The 18,657-nt window shown below is 55.5% G+C and overlaps 1 protein-coding gene across 3 annotated transcripts in view; it reads left to right on the top strand.

Annotated features, from left to right (window-relative positions):
- Positions 1 to 380: 380 nt before the first annotated feature.
- Positions 381 to 18,657, top strand: part of TCF3 (transcription factor 3) — a 32,913-nt gene continuing 14,636 nt past the window's right edge. Inside the window, exons 1-5 of one of the 3 annotated variants that reach the window (XM_061151256.1) lie at positions 381 to 580; positions 2,450 to 2,573; positions 5,712 to 5,784; positions 17,811 to 17,884; positions 18,102 to 18,180. In XM_061151256.1, coding sequence (XP_061007239.1) covers positions 2,502 to 2,573; positions 5,712 to 5,784; positions 17,811 to 17,884; positions 18,102 to 18,180 — 298 coding nt within the window. In that variant the 5' untranslated portion in view covers positions 381 to 580; positions 2,450 to 2,501. The remainder of the gene's footprint in view (positions 581 to 2,449; positions 2,574 to 5,711; positions 5,785 to 17,810; positions 17,885 to 18,101; positions 18,181 to 18,657) is intronic. The other 2 variants (XM_061151255.1, XM_061151257.1) reach the window with 2 other exon arrangements.

Raw genomic sequence — 18,657 nt, 5'->3', positions numbered from 1 at the left:
CCGCCTTATCTTTCCATCTCACGGCCCTTCCCGCTTGCGTCACAAGTATACGCCCAGCTCTCGTACGCTTCCGCGCTGAAAGATAGTTCCTGCCCCTGAGCCCCCGCCGTTGGCCAACAGATCCCCGGCGCTCCCGCTCCAGGCGCCGGGCTCCGCGGGTCCGCAGCCGCGTCTAACGTGCGCGTATGGGCGGGCGGCGGCGGTCGGGCGAGCGGGCGGTGGCGGAGGGATCCGCGAGAAGCGACGGGGCGGGGCGCTCGGGGGCGGGGCCTGGAGGGGCGGGGCGGGGCGCGGGGCAGGGGGCGGAACATGTCTCCCGCCGCAGGAAGATGAGGCAGCGGCCGCGGGCGTAGCGGGCCGGACCGAGCCCAGCGACGCGGCAGGAGGGCATCGCGGGCTCCTCGCACGCCGTCTCCGCCAACTCCAGGGCCGCGCGCAGGGCCCGTGGGGCGGACGCGCGGGGAGCCGGGCCACGCGCCGCCGCCCACGCGCACCCCTCGGGGCCGCGACGCTTCTTTGTCCGGGGGGGCTGTTCATGCCACCGCCCCCCGCGCTTTGCGGGCCGGGCCGCACCGAGCAGGTGAGCGCGCTGGGACCCTCCACCGTTTGGCGCCTGGCGGCCCCGGCCTCTTCGCGCCGCGCCGGGACGCCGGGACGCCGGGACCCGGGGACGCCGGGCGGGGGCGGGCTGGGCTGGGGGCGGCGCGGCCGGAGTCATTGTTCTCCAACTTTGCGCGCCGGAGGGGGCCGACGACGTGGAGAGCGCGCTCGGGCTCGCGCGCCCCCGCCGACCGGCACTTCGGGAAAGTTTGCGGAGCTGGGTGGGGGTGACGCGGAGCCGCCCAACTTTGCGGCAGGGCAGTGGCGCGGGGGCCGCGGGCGCCCCCTTCCCCGGGGGCCCGGCCGGCGGCGGAGTTTGGAGGGGAGCGAGCGAGGGAGAGGGAGCGTCCTTTTGTCTGCGGGGAAGGTGCGCCGCGCGCCTGCGGGCTCGGGTCGAGGCCGGGCCGGGGGACACATCTGCTATGCGCTCCGCGGGCGCGGGCGGCGGGTGCGCCCCGAGCTTCAAAGGGCTCCCGGGCCGCGCCGCGCCGCGCCGTCCGCACCGGCTGCGGGGGGTGGGGTGGGGATTGGTTTCCCGGGCCCCCTCCCCACCCCCCCGAGGTCGACGGTCCTGCCCCTTTCCTCGCAAAGTGGCTTCGAACCCCTAAAAGTCCTCGTGACACCCTGGAAGTATTTCAGCTCCCCCCAGAGAAGCATGTTTCAGCCCCCCTCTCAGGTCTGCTTTAAAATCGGTTTCAGCCACCCTACGAAGAAGTGCGGTTTCGTACTCCTCAAAAAAAAAGTCAGTTTCACACGCCCTCCAAAAAAGAAAAAGCTTCGCGGGGGAGGGGGTGCGCCGGGGCATCCGTTTCACACCCGTCTCCAGTTGGCAAACAAAGCGGGGGTTTCTCCGCTTCTGAAGTCGGGTCTCCCTCGACCTCGGAACCCTAGCTTCCCTCGTGGCCCCCACGGTTTCTGCTTGCCGCCCCCGCCCCCCTGGGGGCCCGGGAGGAGACCCTGGAGGAGACCCTGGAGGGGCTTCGCTGCCTGACTATGGGACGGGGACGTGCTCTCCTCTCTTTTCTGGGTGTGGGATGGTGCCTGGCAGGTGGATTCCCCCTCATTCTAGAATGGAGCCCCTAGGGACCTTGTGGGGTGGGGGAGACTCGGGTCTTGGGACCCCCTTCCCCCAGGGCAAGAGATATTTTCAAAGTTGCTTAAAAATAATTGCCGGATATGTCGTGACAATAAAACAACCTAGGGTGGTGTTTCTCTTTTCAGAGTTCGGTTGTTTTTCGTGGTGGGAAGCTTTGTGGGTCGGTCCCTGCGCGGGGCACCCCCCCTGCCAGTGTAGTCGTGGGACAGGAAGGGGGCTTCGCAATCTTACTTGTGGATTTATTTTGCTTTGAATTTGGGGGTGACCAGGCCTTCAACGTGCTCTGACAGCTGTTGGGGGGGGGGTCACCAAGTTTCCTTTGAGGCGGGGCCGGGTCGCCCCTCCCTCTTCGCGGGGGCGGGGCCAGGGCTGGTGGGAAGCGTGCGGGTGGGAGGAAATAGGAGAGGTGGCGGGGAAAGGGGCGGGTTCTCACCGATCTGGGAAGGGACCACTCCGCCCCGCATCCCCCGCCCCGCATCCCCCCTGCAACTTGATTCCCTGGTGGTCGCTGAGGGAGTTAAGGGATCTGCTCTGTGCTGCCCGAACCCCGTTGTTCAAACTCCCCCATGGCCCTGGGGAGGGGTCTCTAGGGGCCCTAATCCCGGAATTCTGGCTGCGAAGGACTCAGACCCTGGGAGCATTTAGAGGGGGTCTTAAACAGCTTCCTCATCTGTCCACCTCAGCCATCCTCACTCATGCCTCTTCTCTCCTTCCTCCTCCCCTCCGCCTGCACCCATGGTGGCCACCACGCAGGGCTGTCTCTAGGCCTAAGGAGCTGACCCCGGCCCCTCGTTGCTGCTGGAAAATGAACCAGTCACAAAGGATGGCGCCTGTAGGCACGGACAAGGAGCTCAGTGACCTCCTGGACTTTAGCATGGTGAGTGACCCTACCCACCCTTCCTGTCCGCCCAGCTCTCCACGGCCCCAGGACTATGGGAAGAAGCCTCTGCCAGAAACACCCCCAGTATCTGGACCTCAAACTTGTTTGGGTCAAAGGACCCCAGGTGGGGCTGGAGGGTTTGGGGAGCTGCCAATGGATGGGTTGACACCCCTACAGCAGGGTACAGCTTCAGGGCACCTGTCACCCAACTGTATGCCTTGGCACAGAGTAGGTCCAGCCCATTCCTTTACAGATGGGGAAACTAAGGCCCAGAGTAAGGGCGGGGCTGCCCAGGGCCTGCAGTTCCTCCTTGCGGAGGCTCTGCCCTAAGACCCCAGCTTGCTTTGGGCATGCAGTGATCTTGACAGTGATCTTGCTTCTGACCTATAGGATGGTGTGATCAGGGTTATTCACAGCACTGTCAGTGCAAAAAATGGGAGTGCCCAATGCTTCAGTGCCCCGTGTGTGAGTCTTCTGTGAGTGGAGAGAGAGGACACACACAGTGGACCTGTAATTGTTCATTTATTTACTCACATGAGAGCCAGTGCACAGTGTCGCCAGGACCTGGGCCACAAGTGACCGGAGACCTTGAGAGCAGTGCATAGGAATCTGAGGGGATGGGAGTGTGGGCTGTGGCAGAGGATGTCTCCACACTTCCCAGGTGGTGTGCTCCACCAGCCAAGCCCATTCCCTGGCCAGGTGGATGGAGGTTCAGAGAAGGTGCTGGCTTCCAGAGGTCACATAGTTCAGATAGGCCTGGGGGTGGGGGCTGGAAGCTAGAGCTTCCCTTGGAGAAGTGGGGGCCTTGGTTTGCCCATCTGTAAGGTGGGCTGCCTGTGACAGAAGTAAACCTGGGAACTGTATGTGGACTTCTTAAATCCTGCCCCTCTCCCTGCCCCACTGAGCACCATTTTGGTTTGATTCTTTCGGTCTGAATTTGATCATCTGCTGGTATGAGGCCTAGGCCACTGAGGTCTGTCAAAAATAAAAGTCCCCAAGCTGAAGCCACTCTGCGGAAAAACAGCCCCCGGGACAGAGCGGCCGCGGCTCCGGAAGGGCCAGGCTGGTATTTTTAAGCCCCGTTTTATTTTTTCCTCCCCGGGTGAGTAACCAGGGGTGCTACTCAGTTGTTTTTTTGTTAAACTGACAAGTCACAGACTATTGGGCTGGAACAGACCAGCTTAGGGGTCAGGGGAGGAGGTGGCCCCTTCCCCCTGCCACCCAAAAGCCCCAACCACTTGCCCACCTCCCCTTTCTGTCTGGAGGGTCCAGACCACCCCCTCCCCTACCAGCTCAGAGCCAGCAACCCACTTCATGGATAAGGAGACTGAGGTGGAGTGGGAAAGGTGCCCAGTGTCTATCCTCCGGGGAAACCCAGAACTGGATCTTTTTCACTCTCCTTGTCATTATGGGGAGAGAGGCCCAGAGACAGCCCCGGTTGTGGCTCACAGCTCTGCCTCCCACCTGCCCCATAGAAGTTGACTTAATTTGTTTTCTTAAAACAACCTAATTTCAACTAAAACAAAAGATTTCAAAGGGAAGCGTATCTTTGGGGCAGGTCCATGTGAAGGAAATGAGGTAACTGTCACTTAAACACCAGAGAAGAAAGCTGCCCCCAGCTGTTACGATCCATGGTCTCCTGGTCTGGGGCTTCCTCTTAGATGGGTGGTCCTGAGCGTATGTAGGCTCTGAGCGCTGTCTCCCAGGTGGGCCTGAGGTGGTCCCCAGCCTGATGATGGCCTGGAACGACTGGGGGCCAGGGAGGGTGCTGTGGGCAGGCGCTGGCACAGTGCTCCGACTGTACTCCTCTGAGCCCTGTGCATGCCCACGTGTGCTTGGGTTTCACAATAGCCCACGCGTCCTGAGCCCTGAGTCCCGTTTCACAGAAGGAAACACTGAGGCTCTGAGCAGTGTGGGGGCCTGTCTGGGCTGATCACAAGACTTGAAGCGCCTACAGGACACGGCCCAGTGCCCCCTGTGGCAAGTGCCACGTCAGCGGCCCCCAGCACCCTGGAGGATGAAACAGAAACAGAATTGATCCCCTGCTCCTCCGGGGGGGCTTGACTGATGACCCCCAGGCCTGCCCCTCCCCCAGCGCAGGCCTAGGGTCCCCAGCGGGAAAGGGGCCCACCTTGAGGACAGGGCCCTGGGTCCAGTGAGCACCGCACCACTCCCAGAGGGGACACAAATCCCAAGAACCCACATCCAGCCTGGGTGCTCACCTGCCATGAGCCTCTGCACTCACCTTGCCAGCTTAGCCTGTGGCCTCAGTTTCCCCTTCTGTAGAATGGGGTTTGCAGGCAGAAGCCCCTTCCTGGTCCCTCCCCAGGCTTGTGGTGCTACCCCCAACAGTCACACCCACAGACCCCACACCCTCACCTCCTGGTTGGCCAGGGAGGGTTTGGGGGGCCATCAGCCGCTCCCCAGTTAAGTCCTAAGCCCTGATTCAGGCCAGTGTGAGTCACTTGGGGCCCAAAAAGAACCTCTGAACTCAGACCCTTGGGGCAGGGCAGGACTGTGTTTTGTTTTTTCTATGGCACAAGGGTTTGTTGATGTTGGGTTTTCCCAGTTAATGCTGCTAAGCTGTTTAATCTTGAGGGACTTAACACCGTGGGTTTGGGTGAGTGAGTGGGAAGGCTGGTGGGGGTTGGGGGGTGATGTTCCCACACTGGGTGCCCCCACCCTCAGGAGAACTGCCCAGTTACTGGCAGGGAGGGGTACAGCCTCGAAGCAGAGCCCAGCACGTGGGGCTGCTCCCTGTCCCAGCGGTGGAGCCTGGGTGTTCTTCCCTCACCCTGCCACTTGCAGGGTCAGGGACAAAAGGAGAGGTAGGAGCCAGGCTCATCAGGGAAGGTCAGGGTCGGAGACTGGAGTACCAATGCCTGGGGATCCACCTGAGGTATAAATGATCTCATTTATTTAAAACTGGAACTTAAAAGTGTATCCCTTCTAAGAGTAGGGATTATATTAAGTGCTCCATAGGTTAATTCATCTCTGGAAAGCAGTAAACAGGAGTTTTCAAATCCCACTGGTGAGTGTGATCTGGGAGGTGCTCCCTGGGGGTGGGGGTCCCAGGGGGACAGGACCCCGGCAGAGCTGTGATCCCCACTTACCGCTCTCCCTCCCTCCCTGCAGATGTTCCCGCTGCCTGTGACCAACGGGAAGAGCCGGCCCGCCTCCTTGGCCGGGACCCAGTTCGGAAGCTCAGGTAGGAGGACCCCACTGCCTCCCAGCTTTGTGTTTGAGGGAGGAGATCGCTGCTTGGAGGGTGGGCCAGGCAGCCCAGGACTGCCACTGTGGGGTAGGGCTGGTGAACCAGGCACCAAGGGAGGAAGTGTTTGGGGGCAGTGCTCAGGCTCACCAGGTGGTGTGGGGATGAGGGGCCTGGGGCAATGTTTCCAGGCTCCCGGCTAGACGTGGGATGGGGCGACAGTGAGCCTGAGGGAAGCTGGAAAACCAGCCGTTGTCATGGTCTTGTGATCTGCCATGGGGCTAGGGGAAGGAGTCCAATGGTTAGTGCAGAGTTGCTGTCCGGGCTAAGGTAGGCACTTGGGCCTTCGAGGTCTCCCTGGCCCCAGTGGGTTCTGGGTCTCCAGTCCCTCCCCAGGGGGGGAACCTGAGGCCAGAAGGGGTGTGATGTGGAACCCCAGCTGTCCACATCCTGCCCAGCTCCTGGCTGTTCTTGGTCAAGTGTGTATTTGGCACTTTTCTGTATACGAGACCAGGCTCTGGGGTGAGCGACTGGCCTGTGTGCTCTAGATCCGGGGGTTTGAGTGTTCACACAGGATTGTCCCTGGCACTCCTGGATGAGCTGGTCACCCCTGTGGCACTGAGTACAGAGGGTAGACAGGGAGGACAGACAGGCCGCAAGAAGCTTACATCAGGGGTTAGGCAGCAGAGTGCTGGGGGGAAGCTACCACAGCCGGGCAGAAGGGCCGTCTCCAGAGAGATGTCTGAACTGAGGCTTGTGAATGCTGAACCCCTGGGGCGGGACAGTTCCTGGGGTGCTGGAGGAGCAGAGGCAGGAAGGGTGGTCAAGTCGTGCAGGGCCTGGTGGGCTCAGGGGAGGACTCAGGCTTTCTCCCCCGGGAGGTGGGAGCCCTGGAGGGCTGTGGGCAGAGAGAGAGCTCAGTGCATGTTGGGGAGGAGGGCTGGGGGTCGTCTCCTTGGGAAGGCTGGCGCTCTCTGTGGACTTCAGTCTCTTTCTGGGGCCCTGGGGTGGAGGCTGTGTCCTTTCACGTCTCTGGGGTCACGACAGAAGTTTCTGTCTTCTCCAGATTCCATTGGGGTGGCTGAGGGGAGCTGGCTGGAGGTGGAGGGGGTTTCGAGGGTGGTTTGTGCTCTCTTATCCCCAGCCCCTGAAGGGGGGTGGTATTGTCTGCTGCTGCCCGGCACTGGCCTTCCTCTCCGCCGGAGGAAGTGGCCTCAGGGCTGGCTGGCGTCCTCCTGAAGTGTGGAAATCCCCACCGGCCACCCTGCCCCCCAAACAACCCTCAGGAGCTGGGGGTGCTGCTGCTTTCCTGCTTCAAGCAGAAGGCCAGGCTCTGGGAGGCTTCCTGGAGGAGGTGGCGCTGTCCTTCCTCCTCAGGAAGGTGAGGTGGCTCCCTCACCTTCCCCCAGGCCTCTTTCTGACTCTCTTCCCTTTTCCAGGGTTCACTTGGGGCCAGGAGACCCCAAGGAAAGTCCTCCAAGATAGCCCACACCTGGCCCAGCCTGGGGGCGCCCCCTGTGGGTTTTTCAGGTTGATTTTCCATGATTCCTGCGGGCCCATTTCACTTACAGCCCCACCTGACCATGTTGGATGGGGGGAGGGGGTCTGGTCTTGACCCCTTGCATGTCAGGGCTAAGTTTTCTTGCCCACAAGGGTATGGTGTGGCTGGACCAGCCCCAGAGGTCCCCAGTTCGTTTCAAGCCATTAGTGCTGCCAGGAGTGAGGGAGGGGACACGGGGCCAGGACACCTAAGACCTGGGCTCAGGGGCCCCCTCCTTGCTGTCCTGTCAGACACAGGGCAGGCTGTGTCACCTGACCCAGGTGACATGCCTGCATGCCTCAGTTTCCTCATCTATAAAACAAGTCTCCCTGTCAGCTGATCTGATGAGTCCTTGGGCGTGAAAGTGCTTTAAGACCTGAGGCGTGGGGCTGTCTCCATGTCTGCCTTGAGCTCACAGTGAAGGGGGGTCCTGCTCCAGACACAAGAGCCCCAGGGACAGAGACTGGCCCCTTTGGGGGGCTCTCCCCTGCTCCTTCCTTGGTGGAGCTGGAGACCCCAGGAAGAGGCCAGGGATGAGTGTTGGTGGTCCAACTGCAGGACGGGGCTTGGGGAAGCCCCCTGCTTTCTGAGCCTGGGTCACCACCCTCCAGACGGGCAGAGTCGCCTTAAGGGGATGAGAGCTCCAGGGGGTCCTGAGAGCTCCAGGGGGTCCTCCCTTCTTCCTGTGTACATCCTGGCTCAGTGTCTGCTTGGAATTCCCTCAAGTCCACTTGCATTTTCCTAGACCTGCTCCGAAAAAGCGCCAGAAGAGCAGCTGCCCGGGCCGTGGGGAGGGGTCTCCAGCGAGGGGGTCTCTTGAGTGTGTGGGCTGAGCAGCTGCCCTGCCAGTCTGTGCCATCTCTATCTAGAGACGCTGTTGGAGGCATTGAGGACACGCTAACCTGAGGCAGAGGCTTGCTTGTGTTAGATCAGAAGGCTGTAGAATGAGAATAGTTTTTCCACCCCCTCCCTTTTGGGAAACCCCGAGGCACAGCTGTCTCAGTGGCAGCACCTCCTTTGCCAAAAACTATAGGGTCAAGGGCCCCCTAGCCAGAAATGTCAGAAGTCGCTGGCTGACCCCAGAGGAAGGGCTTCTCTGTTGTCAGTCTCTGCAGCTCTCCTGGTTTGTGTGTTTCTAAATGTTTGTAACACATTCTTGGTACAAACCTCACAGGCAGGCAAGGCGGCGTCCACCCTAGGTCAGCACGGATGTGTGGTTACAGCCTCAGCCTAAGCTCCAGACCAAAACCGCTGGCCGTGGACCTGTGTCCATGGTGAGGATGTCCCTCTGGCATCCCAGGGTCGGCTCTTCCCCACCTGTTCTAAATCCGCCTCTTCAGTGGGCGTTAATTCGTTAATGAGTGATTATCTTTCCAAAACCTTATTGGTCAGATGGGTTATTTTTTGATGAATTTCTGATCACTGTCTTGAGCCCTCCTCCCTTTTTTCTTGGATTTAGTCAGCTTTTTATTTTGAAATCACAATATATTCACAGGAAGTTGCAAAGAAATGTGCAGGGCAGCCCCAAGCCCCTCCCTAGCCTACCCCTTCCCAGCCTCCTCTCATATGACACGGAATCAGGAGACTGACCGTGGTACAAGCCACAGAGTTTATTCAGTATTTTAGTTTACTCATGAGTCCTGCGTGCACCCATTTGTGTGTCTGTAGCTCCGTGCAGTTGTATCCCACGTGTAGCACCATGAAGCCACCCCCATGGTCTCTTCAGGACTGTTCCATCGCCCCACGACCTCCCACCTGCGGCCACTCACCCCCCCACCCCCACCTCACCCTGGCAACCCTTGATTTCCTCTTCTCCATCTTCCCAACTTTGCTGTGTTGAGGGTGTTGTGTACATGGAACCACACAGCACAGAGCCTTCTGGGGTCAGCTTTTTCCACTGAGCATACTTCCTTGGAGAGCCATCCAAGTTGTTGGATCAACAGTTTGTTCCTTTTTATGGCTGCCTGATGAACTTTTAAACAACAGCAATAGTAACACTTACCAGCAACTTATATCAGCATTTCTCAAGCGCTGTACTCCAGGAACCAGCCCTAGATCATTCATTCTGAGTCCTCAGTCCTCCCGGGGTGGTGAGACAGGTGCAGTTATCTCCCCCATTATACTTAGGATGAAGCTGAAACTTCGAGAGTTTAGTAACATCCCAGCTAACCACCCAGTGCTGTATGCTCTTTGTAGTGTCCTGTGCCCCTGCCCTATACTGGTCTTACTGATTTGCAAGAGCTTTTCCTATAGGAAGGATGTTAGTCTTTTGTTATCTGTGTTGCAGCCTTTTTCTTAGGTTTTCATTTATAACTGTTGATGTAGATTTTCAATTCCTCTCAGTGGTTTACAGGTTTCATTTTTATGTTGTCAAGTCTTTCCATTTGTTCTAGCCTTGGTGCCATTTCTGAGAAATTTTTAAGAATTAGATGACAGTCCATTCTGCAGGGCAGATGTGACGGTCATGAATGTGCCTGTTCCTCATTCCATCAAATTGAGGAATATTCAGGAAAAGATGCTGGAGGGCAGAAAAGGATGCCTTTACAGCTTTTGTGAGAGCAAAGAAGTGAAAAATAAGTGGGAGGTAGAGAACCTCAATGATGGAGTGATCAAAATTGAACTTACAGAGCTGTTCCTGGCCAATGGCACACATCCTGCTGACCTGTGGGACTGCTCAGAACACACACTCTTGGGCCCTGGACCCAGAGATACTGATGAAAAGCCTGGAATGAAGCCTGAAAGGCACCTTCAGTTAGAAGCACTTATTCTTCAAAGGCCATGCCCTGTAAATAGGGATCACACTTCTTATAAAAATTGATCACATACCAGGCATAATAAAAGGATGTAACAAAAAAAAGTGACCAAAATATAATTCCTCATATTCCTTTGAGAACAATGCAGTAAAATTAGAAATAAAAGACCAAAAATGCAGAAATAAACAAAAAGCCTAATACTTCGAAATAACAAAATTCCTTTTTGTCTGCCTCTTGAGTTAAAGAGGAAAGTAAAACACAGCCAGGCTAGACAGAAATCAGCAATAATGTAAACACACACAAACAGGTGCAGCCAAAGCTGTACTTGGAGAGGAATCATAGTCTTTGACAGTCTTCAGATACAATGGAAAGAAGTGGAGTAAGCATTTAATTTAGGAAGTTTTAGAACAGAATAAACTCAAGAAAATCTTTCTTGGTGGTTCGATATGCCTCAGAGCATTTCCTAAATTGCCATTTAGCCATGAATTTTTGCCTTATATTTTTACTTTCCTGTAAAAATATAAATATTTTACTTCAGTACTACCCAGTGTTAGTTAGTATAGCTTTCTGGTGATTTTTATAGTCTTAACCTCAATTTTTGTTTTCCAGGTCACCCACCCACATATTTTGAGATATGCTGATTCTTTTCTTTGATCTTTAGAATAATTATGTCTCCTCCCATCCCACATCCCTTCAAAAAAAACCTGTCAGGATTTTGATTTTATGTTAAATTCATAGATAAGTTTAGAAAGAACTATTTGTTTTTATGGTGTTGCATTTTTACATTGTAAGAACCTGGTATCTTCTCCCTTAAGTTTCGACCCTTAATATTAAGTTTCTAAGATAAACTTTGAAAACTGAAATTATAAGGCACTTAATCACTTTACAGTTTTCATTTTTTTCTTAATTTGGTCACATACTTCTGCAGTGAGGGTTTTTTCTAGATGTTTTAGAACTTTCCATACTGTGGTTGGAGAGCTGACTTGGAAAAAGCCCTGATGCTGGGAAAGAGTGAGGGCGGGAGGAGAAGGGGACGACAGAGGATGAGATGGTTGGATGGCAATCACGGACTCAATGGATGTGAGTTTGAGCAAACTCTGGGAGATGGTGAACGACAGGGAAGCCTGGCGTGCTTTAGGTCATGGTGTCACAAAGAGTCAAACATGACTTGCAACTGAACAACTGTTGTTTGAGGGTCTTTTTCATCATATTTTCTACCTGGTTGCCTCCTGACATCCCCTAATTGGGTTCTTCCCTTGGCTTGGTTTTCCAGGTAAAGCACCCGCAGGCACCCAGCTTCCTCCATCCTGGTGAGGATGCCATGTGCCTTTTCCCATCAGCCAGTGTTTCTGGAACCACACAGGCGTGTGCTGGTGTGCTGTTTGACTGTTGTCAGCAGGACCGGGCCTGATTATGGCTGTTGATTCGAGATCTCTCTGACTGTGTTTATCATGTTCCAGGTGTTTCCTTCTGGTCCTATACAACTATCCACATGAGTCATGGGCATCATCATGGTGTGTTGGGCATCTTAGGACGGCCCCTGCTGTCCTCTTTCCCCATCTCCTGACTCTGTCCAGAAATTAATGGTTTTTCTTAACCTGAAGCATCCTGAATTTCGCGTTTGGTCTATATCCTTGTTTAACTGCCAGACCAGATCGGCCAGCCTCAGGTTTGCATTTTGCATGTCATATGGGGTTCAGGCTTTTTTTTTTTTTTAATGTTTATTTATTTGGCTGCATTACAGGTCTTAGTTGCAGCACAAGGGATCTTTCGTTGTGGCATGTGGGCTTGGTAGTTGTGGCACGTAGGCTCTCTAGTTGAGGTGCATGAGCTCAGTAATTGTCGCACGTGGGCCTAGTTGCCCCGAAGCATACAGGGTCTTTGTTCCCTGACCAGGGATTAAGCCCACCTTCCCTTTGGTGGCAGAGTCTTGCCAAATTGGAAGGCATAGTCTTGACCACTGGACCACCAAGGAAGTCTCCTTGTATCTGTTTATTGACTTTTCTTCCAAGGAGTCTACTTCATCATGGAATTGATGTTTCTCAGTTGACTGCTTTTCTCTGCACTATTTCTGTATTGTTTTATTTTACTTTGTCAGTTTCTTTCATTTTTGGCCATGCCACATCGCTTATGGGATCTTAGTTCCCCAGCCAGGGATCGAGCCCAGGTCCTTGGCAATGAAAGCTTGGAGTCCTAACCAGACCATCAGGGAATTCCCCACTACTTCTGTTTTAAGTCCTCTTTTTTTGTTAAGTTTTTCTTTTTACTTTTGAATCGAAGTCTCACTTGTTTACTTCTGTTCTCTTGAGAGTTATAAATTTCCTTCTGAGGACCACTTTGGCCCTATCTCGTTGGTTTCAATAATGTGTATTTTCATTATTTTTTCAATGTAGATTCTTGATAATATTTTTTTTTTTAAATTTCCCTTCTGGTCAAGTTCTTTCGGAGATTTCCAGTTTTCCAGGTTGGGGAATGGAGGGTTTGTTCCTCGATTGGCTCATTTCTGGGTCAGTGACTCAATGAGTAACCACGGCTTGGCCTGTTGCCACTATTGGGGAGGTGCAGGGTCTTCCTGCTTTCCTGAAATGGCCCTCTGTTATTCTTCCTGAGGCCTTGAGGGGCACTTTGACCCATAACTGTGAGATCTTCGTCTCCTCCTCATCGCAGTCAGGCTTTTCATTTGTCCACTGTCAAGGACACAGGACAGTGGAATATTCTCTGTGGGTCCTGCCCACTGTCAGCAAAAACCCACCTTCCAGTCCAGTGAGAGTTTGCGCTTTGAATTCAGACTTGTGTATAAATGTTCTGGCCCCTCCGTTTCACTGGTGTTACTTGGTATGTCTGTGTGCATCTGATCGTCTTCCTGAGTCACTTGTTCCAGAGCGCTTTTCAGGTTTCAGAAAAGTCGAGTCTGCGTCCCTCTCACACTTTGCACACACTGATGGTAGTTTTTCCTTCTTGCACCCGGGTCTGGTGTACTTACTTGGGTTGAGTTTGGCAGCCTGTGCTGGTTTGCAACTCTGCTGGTGGGGGTCCTCCTGGATCAGGCTGTTTCCTCTCCAGAAGTGAAATCACATCTTCATGCCCTGCGGGAAAGTGACCTTCTCCAGTCCTCCTGTTTGGTTTGAATATGTTGCCACTTTTTAAAAAAGTCATTTCTCATTTCAAGTCCTGTCCTGTGTGTGTGTATCCAGCTGGGAAACACGTGTCCTTGTTATATTAATTCTGCCACTTAGGAAACCTCAGTCTCCTCATCTTTGAAGTGGGGATGATGGCAGCTGCTCAAGGGTTCCTTGGAGGAAACCACGGGGAGTCCCCCGGGGAGTGCAGCACTTGTGCACTCTGGTGCCCACTCTTGGTGGGATAGTGTCTTAAATTGTTTAACGTGTGGGTCAAAGGTGCCCGCTCATCACTTCCTCCTGACTGGAGTGGCCTGTACTGGGATTACCCTCCTGCCTGGAGCGCTTCCTTCTGGATCTTCTACAGGGAGGGGCCGCAGCTGATGTCACGTTGCTCCTGCTTTTCTGGTGAGCAGCACCTGGGCACCTGCCTCCTGTGAGAGGCAGTGGGTTGGGGATGGGATTGGGGCTGGTACTCCCCAGGGAGGCCGCTATATACCTCCCTGAGCTTCAATCCTATGGATTGTGTTATTGCGTGGGGACACGAGCACGTGGTGTCCAAGAGGTGTGCGCGTTCCTCCAGCTCCTCACTTTTCCCTTTGAGTACCTAGGTTGTTTTTGACTCGGTGTTTTTGAGTTTGGGCGTTTTTTCTCTTGTTCTCTATGGACGCCTGGGGTCTCAGAATGCCCCCTTCCTTGGTGTTTGGGGGCATCTCCAGAGCCCACCCTTGTGTTTGATCACTTCTGCATTGTCGCTTCTGCCTCCCCGCCTCTGATGCTGCTTTTGCGAATTTGCTGCAAAATTCTTAGTTTCTCCTGTTTTCTTCTCTCCCAGAAGCCTTATCTTCCATCCTTTCCAGGGAACCCCACAAGCTCTGCAGTTTCCTTGGGAGCACACGTGCGGCAGTGGTGGTCTTAGATACCCTTCTGTTTCCTGGGATCGATCCTAAATCCGTGAACATGGCTGTCTTCCATGTTCTGGTTTTGTTTTGCCCTGTGCCTGTTTTTGCAGGGAGTTCCTGACTGGGATTCTGAGCTTAGGTTTGGTGGTGGGGTGGAGTCAAGACCCTCCCACCCGGTCTGTGAGACTGGAACAGAAGGGGGTCTTTCTGCTGTCGTTTTGTCACGAATCCAAAATTCATAGGAGGGGTCGGGCAACTTCTGCACCTGAGGGACCCCATTTCTCTGTATTACCATCTGTGGCACCCCCTCTTCCACTTGAGGGCCAGTTCCTTCCATTGGGGAAGCCCCTGGGGTTAGGGGTTTCCTCTCCAGGGGTTCATGAGAGGTTGGGTTGAAGTGAAGCCTTGGTTTGGAAGTGGGTGGGGTGTTATCCCCACTGACTTTCTCTTTAGCCTGAAATCTCCTTGTTTGGGGGCAGTGTGGGAGCCCTTTAGGTGCTGTTAATTTTTTTTCAGGTGTGATCATGGTGTGTGGTGGATTATATCATTATTATTTAGTTTTTATTTGGGTGGTTCACATGTCCAGTGCAGCAGTCGCTAGCCACTTATGTCCATCTGAGTGTGTGTTAATTAGCCCCTGGTGGCGGTGGGAGCTCTTCCCCGGTCCTGGAGGCCGCATTGCAGTCAGATAGTCGCCCATATGACCGCAGGAGGATGGCACGGCAGATGACATTTTGATGGGTTCAGTAGCTATCAGATCAACGATGGGGGCCACAGGTGTCTCTGGAGGTTGTTTGGGGGCTAGCCCTGTGCAGGCATCGCTGGGGACAGAGGGGGCCGGCATGGCGACCTCCCTGTCAGGGGACAAAGGGTCAGCAGGTGTGGGGACCACCCAGGCAGAGCTTGGGTGGGGTCAAGATCTCCTCACCTGCTGGGGGTCAGGTAGGAGTGAGCTGGGAGAGAACTGTGGTCAGGGAGGAGTCTGGTCTCTACCCTGAGGGCAGTGGGGAGCCCTGGCAGAGGCTGGAGGGAGGGAGGAGAGCCAGCCTGCCCTGCGTGGTGTGTGGGCAGGGAACCTGGGGGGACACTGGTGCAGGGTGGTGGCTTGACCCAGGGGACACACCCTGGCTGAGCCAGGGGTGGATTGCAGAGCGAGCATTGGAGTGAGGTGGGGAGAGGATAGCTCCTTGGATTTAGCCTGGGACCCGAGGCCTGGGGCTGCAGGATAGAACCCCCGACAGCGACCATGGCTGTACAGCTGCAGGTTTGAGGTGGAGGCGCTGCCGTGACCATCTTCCCCACACTCCAGGTACCAAAGTCCGCTGGTCTGGCTGCTTTATACAGGGGCACTGGCTCCAGGAATCTTGATGCTCGGGTCAGCTGACCTTTCTGATAAGGAGCCAGGCAGTATGTGCAACTAATCTATAATGGCAAACACCATTGCAGACAGTACGGGAACAAATGCCTGTGACCTTGTACTAATAAAGCTTTATTGACAAAAGGAGGCAAGGGCTGGACTTGGTCCAAGGTCCCAGTCTGCAGACTTGCTGTGGAGGAATCACCTGGTACCAAGGCCCCTCAGAGGAGCCCTCCCCCCGTGTCACTTGGCCAAGGGGACAGCCAGCTGGGGTGTGGGCTGGGCAAATCCCTCTGTGCCGCACCTCACCCCCCAGCCTTCTGCTCTGTCCATCTCTCGCCTCTTGCCAGGGTGGTAGGCCAGAAGTGAGCCAGAGGAGTGATTTTTCTGGGTGCGGCCCCACCACCACTTCATCTCCAGCTTTATTAAAAAAAGAGTGCAATTGTTTAAAAAAAAAAAAATACACTCAGTCTGTGAAGTCTTATTCTATTAGTACATATTAACTGGAACATGAACAAGGGGTATGTTATGAATATTCATGATGGTTTATTAAAATGTGTAATTAACCGGGGGGGGGGTAATAACTTAATGGGAGTAGTGGGGGAGGGGTCATCCCTATTTTTGTCGTTTCTAGGAGTGGGGAGGCTGGGGTTGGGGGAGGAGATTTTTACCTGAAAGGGAAGAGCAGGGCCTGGTTGCCTCTGCCTAAATCTTGTGGGGCCTGTGTTGGCGGGGTCCCTAGGTGTCAGGCCCCAGGAGTGCCCCTCAGCCCTGCCAGGCCTTGGGGTGCAGGGAGGCTTGCATGTGGCCTTGGACCTGGCCTCCTGCTCTTGCTTGAAGTTCCTGGGGCCTGTTGTGAATGCCCATAGGAGTGGGGGACCCAGAGCAGAATGAGTTCATCTAGGAGAGGGGCTGTGCCAGAGGGCAAGGGGACGACAGGTAAGCGGGTGTGGAGGGAAACTGGAGCTCAAGTGCTCGCCCCGTGCCCGAGGTCACCCCCCACCACCAGCTGCTCCAGTTCCCATGATCCAGGTGAAGGCCCAGCACCTTGGGGAGCAGACACCCCAAACCTGACAGCTAATGCCAGATGGACTCATGGAGACCAGGGGAGCTCCCTGTGTGACCCCCCCTGCCCACCATGGTGGGTCTCAGCCCTGCATCATAATCACACTGGAAATTTTTGATTAGAAAACAAAATCTTAAGTGAGCTATATGCATATTCATTAGATCAGAAGATTAATATGCACAATTATGCAAATTAGGCAGTAATTAAACACCAGTTCTCCAGGGGAGATGATTAACACAAAGGCACCAAAATAGGAGGCTGCAGTTTGAAGTAAGTTTCTGGTACAGATGAGCAAAGGAGGGCTTGGTAAAACTAGGGTGTTCTGGATGTCCACCATGCAGGGTCAGGGTTGGGGGAGGGGTTGTCCCCTGGCAGAGCCTGCAGTGCTGGACACGGCCCTCCCCTCATCTCTCGCCCAGCCTAGCTTGGGGAGCTTTGACTCAGTGTCAGATGTGGACACCCCCAGTCCTGCAAAGTGGGATGTGTTCGTGACCCCACTTACTGAGGAGAGAAACTGAGACACAGGTGGGAGGGGTCCCAGGACTGCTCATTTTTGCTCTTCCGGGCCCTGAGGCCCTCTCCCTCCCCCCCCCAACCATGGGCAGTGTTGGAGACAACCCACCCCTCCCCCATGAAAAGCGCGAGCACGTGCTGTCTGCCCCTCAATGAGGTGGGGAGAGTCCTGGGCCGTGCCTGGCAAGTGTTCAGGGAGATAAGGGCCCCACCCTGCTCACCCCTCCATCCATGGTCCTTGTGCCCAGTCCCAACCATGCTTAACCCCTGCCACACCTTGGACTGGGTGAGCGAGGTAAGCTCCTGTCTTCCAGATTGGATTCCACCTTCCCAGGCGCCAGCCTCTGCTTGGCGGGGAGTCAGTGGTGGCTGCTGCTGCTCCTCGTTTCAACAAAGGCACAGCCCCACCTTTTTGAGTTGGCAGCTACGGGAAAGGGGAGATGAGAGGCCATCCCTTGTTACCCACCCTGCCCCCCGAGGGACCCAGAGACCAGTCAAGGGCTCCATCTGTCCTGGCAGGATGGGGGCCAGTCCTGGATTGGTGGAATTTGTCTTCTTGGTAGCCGCATACCCAGGGTGCTTGCCACTGGTGGTGGTGTCACTGTGGGCAGAGTGGGTTGGGTGCATCTGGACAGGCTCCAGGGTGGGTCAGAACAGCCTGGAAAGCATCCCAGGTTGAGTAAGGGCCACCCCACCCCTCATCTCTGGTCAAGGGTGGGGGCTGGTGTGGAGTGGGCAGGTGAGGCCCCTGACCCTGCCTTCCTGCCCTACAGGTCTCGAGGACCGGCCAAGTTCAGGCTCATGGGGCACCAGTGAGCAAGACAGTTCCTCCTTCGACCCCGGCCGGGTGAGGGGCCACTAGAGGCCGAGACTCTTGGTTTCCCTCCCTGGGGTCGTGTTGCATGGGGAGATGGGCCCAGAGCAGTGAAGCTGGATGCCAGCCTGATCTGCAGGGGCTCTGGGCTCTGCATTTCAGGGTTGTGTCCTGACCCAGGCCCCTCCCCAAGCCTGTCTCCCAGCCCTGAAGTGGGGGTGCCTCCCTCACCCCTGCTGTCTCCCCGCAGACCTATAGTGACGGCGCCCACTTCGGTGAGTCCCACAGCAGCCTCCCTTCTTCCACATTCCTGGGTCCTGGGCTCGGAGGTGAGTGTCTACACATGTGGCACCCATGCCCCCCACGCCTCCCCGCACACCCACTTTGTCCGGGAGATGGTCAGTGTAATTGAGTACCAGGGCTTCCAGGGCATCCTGGAAGAGAGGACATGGGTGGGGACCCTCCAAGTGCAGCTGGGAAGTGAAGTCCTAACCACTTCAGGACCTGGCTGAGGCCCGTCCGCACTCCCTGGAGTGCCCACGTCCTGACTGTGGGGATCAGGATCCGGATGAGGGTCCCCCATCCTGAGTCCTGGCTTCCTGACCCTCTGGATGGGGTTGTCACAGAGCCTTCCAAGAACTGGCAGTGATTACTCTGTAGCTCCCCAGACCCGAAGGCCTACCCCCATCTTGCTCACCAAGAAAGGACCCGGCCCCCAGAATCCTTGTCCCCATGAGCCCCAGTCTCCCTGTTCTGAGGGAAGCACTGGGGCTGATGATGGCATTGGCGTCTCTGGTGGTTGAGAG

This window comes from Dama dama, chromosome 9, assembly GCF_033118175.1.
Source record: "Dama dama isolate Ldn47 chromosome 9, ASM3311817v1, whole genome shotgun sequence".
Classification (NCBI taxonomy): domain Eukaryota; kingdom Metazoa; phylum Chordata; class Mammalia; order Artiodactyla; family Cervidae; genus Dama; species Dama dama.
The sequence above is the reverse complement of the archived record's forward strand: the minus strand, read 5'-3'. Positions and strand labels throughout refer to the sequence as shown.